The sequence below is a fragment of the Cinclus cinclus genome, chromosome Z, assembly GCF_963662255.1.
Source record: "Cinclus cinclus chromosome Z, bCinCin1.1, whole genome shotgun sequence".
Classification (NCBI taxonomy): domain Eukaryota; kingdom Metazoa; phylum Chordata; class Aves; order Passeriformes; family Cinclidae; genus Cinclus; species Cinclus cinclus.
In genome coordinates, this window is record NC_085084.1 from 73,618,912 (window position 1) to 73,638,322 (window position 19,411).

Consider the following 19,411-nt stretch of genomic DNA (forward strand, 5'->3'; position numbering starts at 1 on the left):
TATTTTGAGTTCTTAAAAAATTTATATATATGTAGCCTGGCACTCAGTGATATTTTTCACTTGATTTAGTTCTGTTATGGTTACACCCCAAATCTTTCTGAAGTTTGAGTATTCTGTAATAGTAATAATACATACATGTGTGTGTGCATTTTATGCAGATGGGAGTTTGTTTCTCTTTTCCTTTGCTTTCTGCATTTCTGAGGGATTTAGAAGCAGCCTAACTGAATAAATCTTGAGGAATCTGAGTGCAAACCTCTTCATGGAGGTTTCTGTAGTCCCCCTTTCTGGCAGCGTGATCCTTGGAAGCCTTTCTCCATGTCTCCGGATTCTCCAAATGGGTTAGTGGAACACAAAATTTTGGTGGTTTTAACTGTGGAAAAGCTCCCGAGTTCAAAACCTCAGCTTCCCTACTTCCTGAAATATATCTGTGACATATTAGCCCTGAAAAAGAGGTACTGCAGAGTCTCTGAGCAAGGAAAAAACAAGATTTTATGTCTGTGCCCTCTATTTCAAGCGTTATACTTGCCTGTTCCTGGAAGTTATTTCCCATTCATGCAGTTGAATAAACTGAGTAGATGCACCCAGATTGGTGGCTACAATTCAAAATTAAAATATATAACTGAATCAGGGATTAAAGTGAAGTGAGAAAACTGTTGCAACTTGGAAAGAAAGGGAGGAATTTAGTAATAAGGTCTGTGCTATGGAAGGAGGGAAAAAAGATATGTGCAGATAGCAGAACAGAGGTCTTTCTTTTGAGAGAGAGAAAGGAAGGAAGGAAGGAAGGAAGGAAGGAAGGAAGAAAGGAAGGAAGGAAGGAAGGAAGGAAGGAAGGAAGGAAGAAAGAAAGAAAGAAAGAAAGAAAGAAAGAAAGAAAGAAAGAAAGAAAGAAAGAAAGAAAGAAAGAAAGAAAGAAAGAGAAAGAAAGAATCTTCCTTTTAGTATTAAAAGCAGTTTCTTCCTCTGCAACAGCTTGATTTGGAAACAAATCCATGTATCCCTTTTTAACATTGTATGGATTAGAGATATTGATATCACACAGTTAAAAGAAATCTGGCAACTTTATGCAGTCACTGTTTAAAATTCTCTACTTTTGTTCTCTGTGAATCTGAGATTACTGTCATAGCTATTGGTACAGAAAATGTGCAATACCATAGCCATACCTGATTAAATCAAGGAAGGCATCTGCTGCTGTCACTTGCACAATTTTGCCTTCTCTGTGCATGTTTTCCTTCGTACCTTTCCCGGGGTGGATGATGACCACAATGATTATGCCAATCAGTACAGCAATGATTGTAGTGCTCATGTAGTAGACTACAGCTCGGACTCCCATCTTCCCTGAGGCTTTACTATCCAGGGCAGCAATTCCTGATAAATTCAAGCACAGCGACATTCACCTGATACAGTTTTCAGTCAAGAGGATGAACCAAGCATAATGAAAGTAGTTCTGTGGGAAGAGTTTTGATCACCACACTTGAAGCTACCCAAGGCAAGATATCCCTCTTTTGCAGCTCATACTGCCCCTGTCTTCCCATCCCACCCCTAACTATACAATTTTCTATTAAAAGAGTTACAGCTTTCTGCACTTTCTTAACACTTCATTAAAAGAAAAGATTATTGGTCTGATGCAGCGTGACACTCCCTATATTCCAGTGAGATAATTAATGGTTTCTGATTAATGGAGTTACCATAGTCTGAAAAATGTGCTGCACATAATCTGTAATTGTAAAACAGAAAAAGAGAGTACTCTGAAGAAATCTGGATAATGTTTGCAACAATTAACATGTATGAAGAGTTTTCTTTAATTCCCAATGGGCAACCTTAGATTACCTCTGTCCCAAACCATGAGAGTTTAAAACAGATTAAATGCTGCTAGCCTGTTCCAGAAAATCCTCACCATTGCATGAATAAGCCTTTATAGCCTTTCACAAACTTTGCAGAACTTGCAACATTAATCCTAATTCTTGGCTCTATTTGGATCTACTATGAACATTAGGGTGCTCCCTATGCCATCTTCTGTAGTTTTTTCATCAGATTGCACTGATGAACGGCTGTCCTGTGTTTTTTAGTAGAAGGTGCAGTTCTGCCAGGGAAAGAGTTCTGAGTCTCTGAGAAGGAATGTCACATGAGGGCTGTCAAAAATGGAAATGCTCTTTCTCTTTCCAGCAGATGCAGCTAAGTCTGACAGTTCTCCTTAAAATGTCTCACCACTCCTTCTCCTTGGTATTTGCCTGTATTTCATCTGGAAGGCTGTTCCATCTGCTTCAAAGCAGTGCTCATGCTTCTTGTTGCAATCAAGTTTTCAAAGTGCAGAATGAAACAAGGGGTTAGGAAAGGATAGTTTAGCTTTATTATCTCCTCCTATATGGAAATCCATACTTCCAAAGACTGCTTACACCTTTATCTGGATACCACCTTTGAACATATAAAATACAAAAAAGTTTACCAGCTTCTTCTCTGAGTGTCTGTCTCAGAGAAGAAAGCATTTAAAATAAGGCAAGAAGACTACAAGAATATAAATAATATGGAAACTCGAATCATGACCTGGCAAAACTGTTTTTTGAATTACTGTAGATATATAAGACTTCTGTCTGTCTTCTAAAGGAGGCGATACAATTATTTGGAGTTACAGTGAAAGCACTCTAGACCCTGATGCAGCTGAGATCAAGGATGTGTCCCAGCCTCTGATCAAATCTTCAAAGTATAAAACCGATCACATGCTTCATACTTGCCCTTTAAGTTCAGCTTTTTTCATTTTCTGCCCTTTTGGCAGAAACTATTAGAGCCAGTAAGACTTGTACCCACAAAAGTAATTGCAAAGGGACATAACTAGATTCACACACTGAATTGCTTGGTTTTTGTGTGTGCCATTGTAGTGGAAGAACAAAGTGTTACTGGTACAGCAAGAAACTGAACAGGGAAATCCAACATTTGATGCATTTGATCCTTCATTTCTCTACTCAGCTTTTCCATCTACAAAACTGGATTATGTTCATGGTAAGTTTACATTTATGTTTTAAAATGCTGTGAGGAAAATGGTAAACACTAGCAAGTTACAAATAGCTTTTTTAACTTTACAAATGGGAAGTACTGTAACCCTCTTCTTTGTGGATATAAGATTAGATTTTTTTTAGACTCCTCAAGTAATATAAATATGAAATAATGCAAATACAGTTAGTCAATAAAATAAATAAAGTTAATAATTTTATGAGAATTTTAGGCCTTCTTTCGAACAGAACAGCATTTATATCAGACAGCATTTGTTATAAATTTTATTTTTAAAGTTTTAATATGAAACTTAAAACATAACTCACAAAGTGAAAAATGGATGTTTAAATACTAATCCAGTCAATTTCAATTTAAAAATATTTTAATTGGGTTTTTTTCCTGTTCTTATTTTTCTTTCTAAACTAGCAACAATGGTCTATCTATTTTTTGTTTTGGATAAGACCATTTTTAAACTTGTTTTATAACCTAAACCAAAAAGTTAACCTATACAGTGTAGTGTGAGTGTTTGGAAATGCAGAAATTTTGGATCAGTCAGTTCCCAGTATTCTGCCCTTTACAGATAAAAGATTCAGGACCAGAGGCTGAGCACTGCCATTCTTAGAGGATTTGCAGGCACACCTGCCTGTGCTTTAGCCAAGCCTGATTTTTTTTGTACTTCACCCTTTATAGTAGGTTGAGCCTCCTACACTCCAAAAATCACTAGGAGTCAGTGTAGGGCATACCTTACCAGTAAAGATTGCTGTTTTGAAGGATTAAATCTTTTGATTCTATTTTTTTCTTGATCTGACTCTGGGATAGAGCAGTGAACCATGTGAAAGAGTGGTGAAAGTATGTCAGGGAGCAAGAGTCATGCTCTTATCTTTGTAAGCTGCTTTCCAGCCTGGTTTCCTGGGGTGCACTCTGGCTGGGACTACATAGCTCCTTATTTTAGGTTGCTTAGTCTCATTCCTGCTCTTGCTATCATATGATTTATTTCTCAGCTCGTACATAGGGAACAGTATCCTCTCTTCTTGAGCTGTGACTGCTTGTGGCAGGTATAGCAGAAAGCATTCCAAGAAGAGGGATGACAGACTAAAGTATGAGCAAATGCTGTATGAGGAAGAAGCAAGTGCTGATCTCTGAGAGCCCTTATTGGGGACCTACTGGGCAGTTTCCTCTCTCACTGCAATCAAAGGGAACTCAGCAAACTGCAGAAGTTTCCAGCATACCAGCAACAACAATTGTCCAAAATAATATTTAAAATCTGCTTTAAAAACACAAGAAAACGAAAGGGGTTGTTTTCTTTGCATTTTAAGATGTTGACAAGACTTCTTGGAGCTGAATGGGGCTCTGGAAAAGTCCCCAGAGCTTTCATGTGTCACAAAGCATTGTGTCCTCAGTGTGTCTTTTCACAGTCAGCCAGCAAAACCCCCATTGTCCCGCGGGAGATGTATGTGCCCCTTTCATCCCGCTCGCTGCTCTCTCCTCCACGCTGCTGGCTCCAGCACCTCTGCCTCCTCTCTTCCTCTCCCTCCCTTCCCCAGGGGGCCTGGGAAACTCTGCCGTGCCACCAGTCCCCACGCACAGGGATGCCTTGGAGTTGTCAAGGCGATCTGGAGCAGAGCCCCTGTAATTTCTCCCAGCGTGTGCGCTCACACAACATGAATGGGAATGATTTTTTAAAGTACTGATGTGGAGGGAGGGAGGCTGGGGAGAAGGAAGGAAATAAAAGAAAGAAGGGATATGCATAAGTCTGTAAAACTGCAAAAAAAACCCCAGCCTTTATGCCCGTCTTCTTCCTTCACCTACCCCTTCCCTCTCTTGAGAAGTAACACTGTGTATGAAATAAAGACATGAGAAGGAGTTCTCCAGAGTGTCACAAAGCAAGGAACTATTTTGTTCTTTAAAAGAGATGTTTGAGAAGAAATGAAAATATTTTAGAATATAGGAAAGGTAAGGAGAAGGTAAATATATAATTACAAGAGGAGAAAGAGAGAGAAAAGATGAAGGGAAAAGGAGAGAAAAATCTACTTAGGACAAATTTAACAATTCTGAATTGTCAGAATCTGATAGTTCTGATTGCTCACCCGACTTGATCACTGTTCTGTAAATTGGCATGAACTATTGATTCTATGAATCATCATGAATAGCTACTATTTTATGAATAGTTACAATATTATGAATAGCTTAATGTCAATTATATTTGTTTATATTGTACTTACAATTTTATATTATAAAGAATTCTAGAATTTAGCAAATCCAATGTTGCAGCTGGTTTAAATTTTCTAGATATTGAAAGAATGCTGCACATAATGTATGTGTAAGCTTGGATTATAGCTACTGTGCTCCTGGAAGATCAAGTATAAGATACACTGAGCACGTTTTCTTTAGATAATGTTTAAACCAAATAGCCTTGAATCTGCTTGTTCAAGAATAAATTCCAAGGAATTGTTTTAAAAGCTGAAATGCAGAACCTATGCTAAAAGTCCTACAGCTTCAGTATGCTTTGTCCCTTTAATTAGCACAATAAAATCAATGGAATAAACTGATTTTTGAAGAACAGTTCAATGTCCTCAATGAGTTATTTCAGTCTGAGACTTGAGATTATGCCCAATTTTCCCTATTACACTACTTGAAAGTTTCGACTTGATTTCTTTTTTTTAAAGAAAAAAGAAGTAATACACACTTCAAACAATTAGATGCAAATTGCTTTTTTGCCCACAACAGTAGCTGGTCAGCAGCTAGTATGCCTGAAGCCCTGTTTCTGTGTCTAAACTCCTAGACAGCAAAGCATCTTTTATATTTGTTTATATTTGGCTCCAAAATTAATCACTAACTAACAAATGAGAGCCCATAAATAGTAGCTTTTAAATAGGATCTCTTTCTTACCCTCCAAAGCATATAGCAACCCTCTGAGGAAAACCAGTCATTATATAGGATTGATTCTAGTACCCTGGGTGGTTTTATCTTTCCTCATAGTAAGCAAGGCTGCCACTGGTAGTAGAGGGTGTGCAAGTGAACGTATTACATTTATGCATGCCTATTGTTTCAGTTTGAAAACAGTTAAAATGCTTAGCCACTGCTTATTATATTGAAGGTCCCTGTTTCAGAATATTTTTGCTGCCCTTTAAAAACTTTTGAAAGAACTAAATACTTTATGTGTTTGCTTTCCTACACTAAAATTCTTGTGGTTTTAAGCTTTTTCCCTCAGTGATTTAAAATTTTTGTTTCTTTAAAATCCCTTTTGATGCATAATAATAAGTATTTTAACTACAGAACATTTCAGCTTGGGCTGAAATGACCATTTAGGCCACCTAGACTTCAGGACTGACCAAAAATTAAAGTTATTATTGGCATTGACTTCTTCAACACTGACAAGTAGGGGTTATTGGCCACCACTCCTGGGAGCTTGCTCCAGTGTGCTACCTCCCTCTCTGGACAGAGATGTTTCTTAAGGTCCAGTCTGAACATCCCCTGGTACAGTTTGAACCATTCCCACTCATCCAGGGAGCGAGACCAGCATTTCCCCCTCCCCTTCTCCTCCTCAGGACATTGCAGAGAGCAGAGAGGTCACCCCTCAGCCTCCTTTTCTCCAAACTGGACAATCCCAATGTCCTCAGTTGCTCCTCACAGGACGGTGGTAATTCTGCTCAGCAGGGGAGAGACTGTGCTCAGAGCCCAGGTGTGGGATCTTGGTTGAGCTGTCACTGCCATGAGGTTCCCATCTCTGGGCACAGGACTGAACACCTCCAGGTCAGGATTCTGACAAGATGTCATGAAATGCATGTTGATGAAAGTGCATAAAATAGTGAAGCAGTTCTGAATGAGCATGTAGAACAAACTGTCCATTCTGATCCTTACACATATTGACTTACTGAAACAAAAACAAAGAGGATTTCTATGACTATGATGAATTCTTTCCTTATTCTGCATATTAGAACTCAAATGATGGCACTTCCTTGCCAATGGGAGATTTTTATATAAATTCCCTTTAGATGTTTTGAGCTAAGTCTTTATACACAAAACATTATGAACAGAGCATCTTTTTATTCCTAATTATTTTCCTGTTTACTTTTTATGGTCTCTTCATTAGGAAATTGCAGTTGCTTGTTAAGGACTCCTATGGTGGAGCAGCAATAATGGCAACTGTTGACTCAGGAGTGTTGCCCTAATTTTGTTTCTTTAAGGTTGTCTTTCACTCTCCTAATGAAGCAGTCTCAAATGGGCTACTCCCACCCCCCACATCCACTAAGCACTGTGTGATGAGTAAACTCTCAGTGTGAGACCATGAGAACAATCCCTTTTGTGTATGTTGATGAGGATTTGTGGAAATGAATAGCACTGTGCAAGGTCACAGTAAAATATGCTGACAGAAAATTTGTAAGGGAAAGCAATAGTTAGGTAAAGACAGTGGAGGTAGTGACCAAGTTTAATTAACATGATTAAGCACTGGAGCTTTATTCTAATAGCAGCTGAACATGTCCTCTGTGGTGCTGAGCGTTCCCAGAAAACAAAAGTTAAATTTAGGCTTTGACATTTGGGCCCTTTGCAAGATCAGGTACAAATTTGACCAATATCTAGATTACAGTTTGTAATAATAGTAGCACTAAAATAATAAAATTGCAGAGAAAAAATACAACAACATTTTAAAAGAATTATATGTATAGATTAAATTAATTGATATTAAATCAATACAGCTAATGACGGCACTTAAAATATATCTGAAATACAGCTCTATATGTCTTTTTACATGAAGTGATAAGTTGCTCCCAAATCTCAATTAACTTATTTTTGTTTAGATATGAATTTTTAGATAATGAAATTAAATATTATATTATTTTTTTCCAGTTCTGTAAAGAACAGTGGGCAAAAAGAGGAAAATTAGCAGTTGTATTTGATCCAAAATTATGTGACCTTGATTAAGCCAAGCTGACTAATGAAACCCATGGCTGGGATATAGTAATGCAATTCAAAGAGCCAATTAAATGCCTAAGAGTGGCTCTTAAATGACTGCCCTTGCCCCACAGCTTTGTAGTCCTGCCCCATCCTTGCCAGAAAACCTTCAGCTTTGGGTTTTGCAGGGTTAGTTTTTTCTGCCAGTTTGTAGTTTTGAATCACCTCAGAATTGTGTCATGTGAACACCAGAACTTTTACAAGGTAAGCAGAAGGAAAGAGTGTCTGGGACAGAAAACTAGCTAACACTCCTTTTTTTGGCCACAGTCTATTCATTAGGAGGAGAACGTTTCTGAATCCATGGCACAATAATGTCTGAATATAATTGGGCAATGTAAATGGAAGAGGCCCAAATAATCTCAGTGAGTTTTACCTTCCAGTTAACCATGAATAATAAAAGAAGTTTTGTTCATCACTTGATTAATGCTATTTCAGTAAAATAGCTTCACTTTATGAAACTTATTTTTGGTGTCAGCACATTTTAATTGTTATAAAAATATGACAGTAATCCATGATTGAAAGTATTCTTGGGCCATCAGGTTTAGCCTTCTCATACAGCAGGAGAATATATTCTACAGTATTGGTTAAAAACCTGCTGAGCTTGGGGTTCAAACCAATAGCAATTTTTATCCCAACAATTTCCATGTTTGTGTATACCACAGCCTTACTCTCTTTTTAGTTTTCCTATTTCAGTGTAAAAATAATTTGATTGATCAATGGCTCAATGTCCAGATGGAGACCCATGATGAAGGTGTCCCTCAGGAGTTGTGCTGCTACTGATAATTTCATCAACAACACAGACAGTGGGATTGAGTGCAACCACAGTAGGTTTGCAGATGACACCAAGGAGAGAGGTGTTTGACACCCCCAAGGAACAAGAGAGTCATCCAGAGGGACCTGGACAAGCTCAAGGAGTAGGCCCATGTGAACATCATGAGGTTTAACAAGACCATGTGCAAGGTGCTGCACCAGGGTCAGATCAACCCCTGGTATCAGCACAGGCTGGGCATGAACAGACCCAGAGCAGCCCTGCCCAGAAGGACTTGGGGGTGAGAGGCTCCATGTGAGCAGCAAAAGAAGTGTAACCAGCATGAGAAGAGAGGTGATTTTTCTGCTTCTACTCTGCCCTCATGAGACTCCACCTGTATAGGGGGTGGAGCACTGCATCCACCTCTTGGATCCTCAGCACAAGAAAGTTGTGAACCTGTTAGAGCAGGTTATCAGGAAAGATGCTACAGTGATGGAGCACTTCTTATTTGAGGACAAGTTGAGACAGTTGGGGTTGATCAGGAGAGGAGAAGGCTCTGGGGAGACCTTTCAGCACCTTCTAGTACATTAAAGAGGCCTGTAAGAATGATGGGGAGAGATTTTTTAGTGAAGTCTGTTATTACAGGAAAAGAGGTAATGGTTTTGAAAAGGGTAGATTGAAGCAGGATATAAAGAAGAACTTTTTTACAATGAGGGTGCTGAAACACTCTCGGCCAGAGAGATGGTGTCTCTCCCATCCATGGAAACTGTCAAGGTCAGGCTGGAGAAGGCTCTGAGTACCCTGACCTAGCTGAAGCTGTCCCAGCTAATTGCAAGGGGTGGGACTAGATGACCTTAAAAGCCCCTTCCAATGCAAACTGTTCTATGTTTTTCATTTAAAATTTTTCTCTCTGTCAGGATGAGACACTGAGGACAGGGAAGGCTTTCATAAACCTCCCCAGATTCTACCTGTTGTTGTTAAAATATTTATAAACAACCAAGTTTATAAACAACACCTCCCTGGTAAAATGAAATAAGTCGATGTGGAACACTTGCTGCATCTACTGAGTGTCAATGATGCTACATGAAAACTCCTGCAGGATTATGCTCTTCTGTTCTGAAAAGTGTAGTTGGCTTGCTTTGCAGGTTTGCAGTATAACAGGATACATTTGAAGAACCAGTAGGAAAGTACATTTCCTGAAACACATCTGCCTGAGAAGGACCCTGCTGTGGGGCTGTTGAGATACTCATTTAACTCTTCGCATTATTCTGTCTTTTGCTCACAGTATTGGAATGTGACAAACAATATGCTTTTTGAAGGGAAGCTAGGGAGTAATTTATCTTCTTTATGTGTGCTAAGCAGAGCAGGAGGGAGATGCAAGCAGGGATTCACAGCAAGCCATGGAGCAGTGATTAGTAACAGCTGACAGTCTCAAACCAAGACTCTCTTTCTTTGGTTACCTCATTGTAATAACAGAGTACAAAGAACTGACTGTCTTCAAGCCAAGAATCAGAGACCCAGGAACACAGAAAATAGCAGCTCAAAATTTTTTTTGGTAACAAAACACTATTGCTACCTGCACAGCACAATTCTAAAAAGACATCCTTTTATGTCCAGACACTCAGACTAAGCTTTCCTGGAAATGGGATTCTCATGTTGTACATAAAGCTGATTATTTTCTGTGTAAAGAGTGAAAAAAATAAGTATATTTGTTTATGGAAAAGCATAATGTAGCATTGCAAATTATTTCCGTTTAATCAAGAAACATGTTTATTTTGGTAGCTGATAAGGCAAAGCCCAATTAATTTAAATCCTAAAGTGCATGTTGTAAGACTGAAATAACTATGTTAGTAGTTGTAAGAGTTTCATCCTATTTGCAGAGGATGAAATATTAATTTTAATTTATTCTGAATTGCTGCCAAAAATACCTGCTTAAAGCATGAAATGCCCTGCATCCATTGAAGTGATACAAGTGATAAAATTGCTTTTACCTCTGGATAGAGTTGAGAACATTACTCAGTGCTCCATAAAGATCCATAATCTAATTTCTCAAAATACATGTGCAAGCTTTTAATTTGCTAAAATGCTGGTCTGATTTTTGGCAGACTATGCCAGGAGTTCTTCACAGAATGTTTTTGTATGTGCAGCACTTATTAAACAACATTCCACAAATGTACAGTGCTTCTTGTATCTGCCTGGCTCTGTACAGTATGATGAAGCTGCAAACCAATTATTATACTAAATCACTCCTGATGTACACTAGTTGCTACTGAAGAAATAGTGAGAGATTACAGGTGTCCATAAGGGAACAGTAGCTAGCAGTGCATTCTAGTGTAAAGAATAACTTGCTTTTACATCTTGGGTATGTGTCTGAAGAGACACTTACATGAACTGCTAGAAAAATGGACATAATTCTAGTCACAATGGTTCAAGATTTAGAGAATGGGAAATTAATGCTTCCTCCATAAAAAAAAAAAAGAGAGATAGAGGTCTCTATCTGTATGCAAAACAAAATAGGTTTTCGGGCATGGGATTGTTCTGATCGGTAACTGGTCAGAACTCCATGCTGGAGTCATCACCTTCTCAGTCAAAATATGGTTCACTATTGTTGGCGAACCTACTCTTGGCTTCTTCAATGAAACTTCCAATAATAGACTCTACTGGAATGCTATTATCTTATTTGGATGTTTGTCCACTAGGATCTGACACTAGTTAAGTTAATTTTATAGAGTTCGTGCAGCAGCCATCATTGGAAAGGAAGTTTTGCCCAGTTGGGTGTGACCTGAAAAATGTTTGAGTCAATGGTAGTATGTGACTAATGCATCAGATAACAGCCTAGCCTTTAGATTTCTGTTTGGATTTTTGATTTTAGTACAATTTTTAAAACATTGACAGAATGGTTTGTTAATCCATCTATACTAAGATAATTTGGAAACAAATGGTGTGATGTTGCCTTTAGGTATGTATAATGAGACTTGGCTTTTTCGAGTAATCTGAAGTTCCTCTAATAACTGTTTACTCACTAAAGAACCTTTCACAGATTTTGTTACTGCAGTACCAACTATCTATTTTGAAATTTTATTATTAAAAAAATAGCTCTGCTTTGTTGTTTTGCTTTTTTAAAAATAAATCTTGTCAGTGGTACAACACTGCTTTGTGCATCCGTGTCCGACTTAGAAGTTCTAAGTGTTCATTTTCCTTTCAAGCTATCAGTTCATTCATCTGCTGCTGTTTTACCCATTGATCTTCCATGAGCTGCTCATGGAGCTAGTGCTCTCTTTTCATCTATGTTGCACACACTCTGCTGGTGTTCACTTCTCCTTGTATTTCTTCTAGTTTATTTCATTCCTCCCCATGTGCCCTTCATTTTTTCAGTCTGTACTGTTTTGCAGCACTGTGTATGCTTCCATGAGCTGTTCTTGATGGACTCACACTTTGTTTGCTGTCTTTTCTCCTTTCACACTCCAAGCATAATTTTAAATCCCAGCAAGTTTGGTTGCTATCTGCACTGCAGCAACATAAATCACTTCCAGTGAAACTCCATGGTACTACTGCTATTCTGCTCCCCACAGTGATAAAAGTTAGTTCAGTTATCTCTCTATGACAGTGATCTTGGTAGAACAGCTTTGCAGTCTGGGGAGGTTTGTCCTGAAAGACATCATACCCAAGGCTGTGCTGGCATTTGTGCAGGACCTAATGTAGTGATGCCTCAGTTTCTCTGGGCATTGAGGCACCAAGAAGATGCACAATTACACAGTATCTTTCCATGTCAAAAGTAAATACACAGAGCCCTTTCATGCCTCTAAGTCATTACTTGAACTAGAAACTGCAGAGTAGTAACTAATTAGACAATACAGACTACTTTAGGGTTCTTCTTTTTAAAGAATCACAAGAACTTGCATTTGACAAAACAAATAATGCACATTAAGTTTTCTGTTAAAAAAATGAATCCCATGTTGATAAAGAACCTAGAAACAATCTGGGATGTCTTTTATAGCATATAATCAAGTCTATTTAAAGAGAATGGGATCAGACACAGAAATTATTTGAAAAAAATTGTATCAACATTATTATATTTATGAACTTGTAGCAATTAAAACCCCACTTGCAATCCATCAGTTAATATGTTAATAAAAATGAGAATATTCTAATGCATGATAGCATTTTTCCTTTTTCTCATAGGAGTAAATCAGAACCAAATTACATTCTAAGTTCCCCCCAAGAATTTAATTAATAACAATCAAATCAAGTTTAAGAAGAAAATAATTTCTATTTGTGAATTTAAGATCCTCTGGTAATATGCCATATGAATACTAAGGAGTCATTACTTTAGCTGCAATTAGTCTCTTATGTTTTAAATTGTCATTATAATTTGGAGGGCTTTTTTCACAATTCAGTAATGATGTTAAGGCTCTTCTGAGAACTCATTAAGAAAGTGTGGAATTGGAGTTTCATGTGAACAGGCTTTTGTTTTCCTTCTTTTCTCTCTTTTGTTTCAATGACCTCTTGAACTTTGGGTCACTGATTCAGTTACAGCCTTGCAACATCAAAGACGTACATTTTTTTCTTTGTATTTCTTCATCTTACAGACTTGTAGGAGGGAATGGAAAGAAGTTAATACTTACTCTGGAATGCCTGACAGTAGCAATCAGTACTTTTTAATAATACTACTACGCTCTTTTCAGGATGTTACAGGGCTAAGTACAGATGAAAAAGAGGGTTTGGCATCCACAATTCAAGTGCTATACAGTTGCCATCTGGGCATTATTGGCTTGTTGGTTGGATTCAGAATATGAATCTCTATGACAGGTCACAGAGAAAGAAAATACCAGCTGATTTCAAGCTAAACACATGAAAGAGAAGAGAGGGGGTTTTTTGTTACTCTTACTACTGAACCGTGATGTTCTGCAGAACAGAAAATTAGCTGTTTTTTTTTTTTTTTAAAAAAAAAAAACTAGCAATCATCCTGTCTTGAATTTGAAAGATTGATTTTCTTAATGGATGATGGTCCAATGCACAGATTCATTGGCCATGAGACAGATGTTTGCCAGGCTTAGTAAGATCACGTAACTTGATTTTCAGAGTTTTGGGAACTAAGACATAGTGAAATTGCAAAATCTGGACAAAGCTGATTGTCAGTGCAAGAATGAATTAGTGCATTAATGAAATAGCCATTCATTAGGTGAACTCTTGACCAAAACCTACTTTCCCTCTAGCTCTGAAAAGAAACCGTATTCACTGGAGAAGCTCTGATATTATCTAAGTATTCAGAAATAAGTGGGTGGTGAAACATCAGAATCAAGTATTCTGATTTGCATGTAAGTAAAGAGAAAATGAGAGAGCTGTTTATGGAGAGAAGAATCAGAACCATTATGTTAACTGTGGTGCAAATAGTGTATTTATAGTATTATGCTGTACTTTTGTTTTTCTTATCTACAATCAGTAAGGAGCTACTTGTACCATATTCTGAGGATGAAAAAATGCATTTATCTGAAAAAGAGTTCATCCTGTTTAAGTATACAATTTTAACAAATCAGGTCTGATTCTGAAAATGTGATGAACTGAGGCATATAAATAAATATTTCTTTCAGTAAAATAGCTTCACTTTATGAATCTTACTTTTTGATGTCAGTGCATTTTAATTGTTACAAAAATATGACAGTAATCCATGCTTGAAAGTATTTCTTGGGCCATCAGGTTTAGCCTGATAATGTACATAGTCCCAAAAACCTCTTCACAACTTGAGATACACTTGAAGCCCTTCAAGATCTTCCGTGAAGTAGAGAAGATGAATACTGCTGGAAGATTAATGCCAGATCTGATAAATAAGAAACTAGAATCATATTCTCCAAATACTGGAATACTGGTTTTGGATAAACCCCAAAATTTTTTCAACTAAGTCCTCTCTGTTGTGTGACTCTTGAGTTTTCAGAAGATATTCAGGATCTATTGCAAGCTTCTTTTTACAACCAGAGGCCCAGAATTTACTTTACTTTGATTTTTTACTTCTGGAGATGATGCTTCATTAAGAATAGCATTAAGATCTGAAAGCTTCTGTTGGCACAAATGTTCAGTTTCTTTATTTGCATGTTAATTCCTCAGTCGTAGAATTGAGTTTCTTTTCAACTGTGTGAAACTGTAAAGAACTTAGTCTTTTGCTTTCTACATTATAGTACTTGTTTTTCTTTAATTTTTTGCCCAAGTCTCTCTGTAGTTTTTATCTTTGTAGATGATCATTAGTATGTCTTCCTTTGATAGACTCCTGCAGAGAAAAGGGTCTTTTCAAGATGCTATTGATAGAAGGGATACATAGATCTGTGCCTGGTAACAAAACGAACCAAATTTTTAAAGCTTGTCATTCCAGGTGCCTTTCTTGCTAGTTTCCTAAATATAAGGGTGCCCACACCAGCAGGAACTGAATGTTTGGGGTGTACTAAACTGCCTTTTTTTATTGAGTGCAGAAACCCTTGAGGAATTGGTGTTTGTATTGATTGGACGTGTCCCTCTTTCCTTTGGAAATGGTTTGTTCTGCAACAACGTGCACCTCTCCAAAATCAAAACCACTAAAAATACAAGTTCTGTTGACCTGAGGTACAGTCAGACAGCTCAAGAAAGGACTACCTTGAGGACAGGTCAAGGCCTGTAAATTTCTTTTGGGCCATTTCTGGAATTCAAATGGCACTTGCTACGTTGCAGAGATTAATAGATGTCTCTAATAGATGTGATTTTAGGTAAACTGGTGTGGCTTTTCTGCAGTGTGTATCAGTGGTATCATTCAGTCGAACCTGGGAAGAACAAGTCCTAGAGAGTATCAAAGGAAAAAGGCCTTGTGAAATGGAGAAATGTGCCTCCAGGGAGGCCCACGTGAACTGTCTGATGCAGCACATAGAAGTGGCAGAGTATGCCCAGACTTGGCCCAAAATGAAGCTTTCTGGGATAAGCCACCATCACAAAACCCCAGTCATTTCTGGGGTCACAAGGGTTTTTCACCCAACTTTGGCAGTGCAATGTCTGAACCCTAGACTCACCAGATCTACCTCTGTAAGTCTGAAAACTTTGCACTGAGACATCCCACCCAATTAAGATGATTGGCAATTCTGTGAAGAGGTTCCAGGCTGCAGCAAATACTTTGCAATGTTCATGACAGTCTCAGGCATTCATCTGGAGATAGCATTGCAACAAAAGAATAAAGAGAAGGTATTCTACCATTTCTCTGCAAAAAGCTAAGAACTATGGAAAGGAACTATGATACAACTGGAAAGCAATTCCTGTCAATGAGGTCAGCTCTTACATTTTTGCAATTATTATCTTCTGAAACATTCTCCACACCATATACAACAGCATCATTTATATTTTGTTGCATTAATTTCTCAAGATCTGAACTAAATGATATAGAATATACTCAGAAGCATCCTGCAAGTAAAGAAAAAAATATGTACTACCAGGACTGTCTGGATGGAAAGAATTCTAGCACATGCAGGGACTGCTTTTTCACTCCCTGACATTAACTCAAATCCCAGATATTGCTGGTCCTCAGTTATATATGTAGCCTCAACAAATTTCTAGAGATTTTTGTTCTGAGTGTTTCTGTTTTCTTCTTCTGATTCTCTGCCAGTGAGAGCGGTGAGATGTAGCTAGAATATTAGGATGAGCAATTACCTAGGAAGCCTTCCTCGTCTTCCAGACAGCCCAACAACTTACTGGAATCCAGACCCAAGGCTTGAGTTCTGAAAGTCTTGTAGTCCACAGTGGCTCTCCTTACTTTCTATTGCTCAGAATTCAACCAATGCTATCAAGATTCTGGCTTTCAGTCTGCCTCCAGTGATGGAGATAATGATGGCTCAATCTACCTTATAGAAGTTTATAATCCAGATACATGTCTGAAGGACCTTATGTAGTAGATCCCAACAATTAGCTTTGAGAATTAAACTGAATTAATTGGTCAATGACTGTCCATTATCAAAAAGGGAAAAAAAAACAAACTGTGAAAACAAGGCTAGAGGAAATGATGATAGTATCACAGAGCCATGTTTCTGAAAGTGACAATGTTCTGCATGTGATCTATGTAGCTGATGCAGTTATTCAGAAGGTACTTTGTGTCCTGTCACATTTCACAGTGCTGATGAAACAATGATATGTGTTACTTGTGGTGTGCAAGTACTTCCAGTAACATTCCCAGTGTTCCCAAAATTCAGCCCCAGGAATTTTCTTCATTGTATTCTTCCAGTTTTCACAAGCAAGTTACAGCAAAGACAGACTGACAAGGAAGAAAATACAATGGAATTGTGCTATATTCAAATGTAGGGAATAAGAGTCAGTGTTCAAGGAAGAGATAAGGAGGTGAAAGGAGTAGGAAAGTAAAAGCTGATAAGGCCTGAAAGAAGCCTGCATGTACCTAACTATGCCATGCTTTCTGGCTGTTTCTGGTTATATTTTGATATTTTGATAATGGCTCTTACACACTGTTGCTATTTGTAAATTTCCCCAAACTGAGATAATTAAGAACTACCAATACTGTTGTGCATATTTCTTTCCCCATTCCTTGACAGATGGCTTGCTTTAGCTCTTTTATTTTGAAGTCAAATTTCATGCCAATGGAGTGAGTTATTCTCTGGTTAAGTCGAGATAGTTCTTAAATTCTGGAATTGTTTTTCTCAGGTTTTGAACTGATTCTTTTTGAACTGAAGAGCTGTGTTTGTCATAAAGCTGAACCTGTATACAGTAGTCAATGCCTCAGAGTAATTGGTAGGCGAAATGTTTGCAAGGGAAAACAGAGATACTTTCAATCTGTTAAGAAATTCTAAGGAGTGTAAAACAACAAAAAACTATGGGGAATAAATTAGTTCAGTGGTTCTTCATATTTATCTAACAAATTCTTACTGAAAGACTATGAAGAACAGAAAAAGGCAGAGTTAATTGCCCTTGTTTGCCCACCCTGGAACAAGGGAGCAGTGGGATCTCGGGCCTTGCTACATTACTAATTTCACAAATTTATTAGCCAGTGATGACTGTATCTGTTAACTCTCTTTTAATTTAATTTAATTTAATTTTGAACTATTTAATCAAATTACTTTAATTTTAATTTGAATCTATTAACATAATTGAACTGAATTGTGTTGTGAAAAAAAGGTACTTCCTTCTCTTTAATATAAATTCATGCTCTTGTTATTTCTTAGAACACTCTATTTTTCCTTTATTATGAAATATAGTTAGGAGATAGAGTGACAAATAGCTACTCCATTATAGCTTCTGCAAGGAATTAATAATTTCTATGGACTTTTACAGCAATGTCTGAAGTTGTATCTTTGTCAAGCCAAAAAACAAATTAATTCTGTTTAATTCCTCCTTCTGCTTCACTAGAATTTCATTCAGCCCTGTCACCCTTTCTGGACTGCTCACAGTGAGTCTGAGAACTCTTGCCTGTGCTAATGCCCATTTAAGAACTCAAGATTAGGCATAGCACATTCCCCTTTCCCAGGTGTATTACCTTGCACTTGCCACCATTCTAATTCACTTGTCAGGTTATCACAGACTTGTTCATTATTGAAAACATCATTCTTTACTGTTTCAGTCTTCAGTATCCGGAGTTAAATGTTTGCTCTCAGTGTCCTAATTCCCAAAATGCTGAGAATTGGTTTTATATTTTATACAGTAAAATGTCCAAAATGCAAGTATTTTCCATTTACAAATGAATGTACCTGGCTTTATAGCTGATTTTTAATATTTTTGACATTTTTAAAGTTTCAGGTCTGCTGTTTTTCTGTAACCAAGACACGTTTGTATTAAACTAAAAAAAAAAAAAAAGTTTTGAGTTTTTCCTAACAGATTTTCAGCCTTTCTGTCCTTGACTGATACGTTAAGAAAGAGACAATGTGGTTTTACAATGGTCCACCAATGCTCAGGCAAGATGCTTTAATTCTTATGTGTTCTTTCAAACAGTTTTTGTTTTTTGCTTTGTCAGCAAGCAAAGTATTGATGTTATGCATTTGAACTAACATATAAAGCAAAACGAAGTCTTTGTGGGTGGGAGGTTGCTCCCTGTTGTTAATTCAGCTGGAATCTTAAGCAGAATGCAAGCTGAATAGAAGTATAACAACCTGTTATTCAATACTTTGGGCAGCAACTAAAGATATTTTTTGCAATGAAGTTTAAATCAACCTTCAATTAAGGACCACTAGCAAAATTGAATTATTTTAGAAGAGCTCTTAAGTTTTACTATCTTTAGTCATTGTAGGCTTTGTACTTGAACACCCCTGCTGTTTCTGCTGCTCTCAGAGACTAACACTTCAAAAACCACACTGCTCTGTACTTTCTGCTTTTGGATGGTCTATGTCCTGCTTAGGTTTTCTCTTTTATGAGAAATCAAATCTTATCTTACCCAGACTGTTATTTTATGCTGTTGGGGATCTCTGTAGTTAATTGCATTTTAATTCTTAGTCAAATCTGACTAAGAATTCCCTAAGAATTGTTCTCTTAGGCTCTTGTAAAAATAGATTTCTGTGTATTCCATATTGTCAATTTGTTTCAGAAACAGCTCAGAAATAATGAATTATAATTTAATTTTATGAGCCATTCTGAAGTCTTTGCTTTTCGTATTTGCATAGATCAAGATGTATAGCAGTTTTTGAGGCACCCAAAGGTATATTTATTTACAAATACTAATTACATTTCATTATGATTTTCTGACTTCCATGCCTAGTAAAATGCTGGGTACAGTTTATTTCC

At 37.4% G+C, this 19,411-nt stretch overlaps 1 protein-coding gene across 4 annotated transcripts in view; it reads right to left on the reverse strand.

Moving 5' to 3' along the window:
- Nucleotides 1-19,411, reverse strand: part of SLC1A3 (solute carrier family 1 member 3) — a 60,581-nt gene that overhangs the window by 16,601 nt on the left and 24,569 nt on the right. For all 4 annotated transcript variants that reach the window (XM_062512596.1, XM_062512597.1, XM_062512595.1 and 1 more), the window contains one exon: nucleotides 1,161-1,365. In XM_062512596.1, coding sequence (XP_062368580.1) covers nucleotides 1,161-1,365 — 205 coding nt within the window. The remainder of the gene's footprint in view (nucleotides 1-1,160; nucleotides 1,366-19,411) is intronic.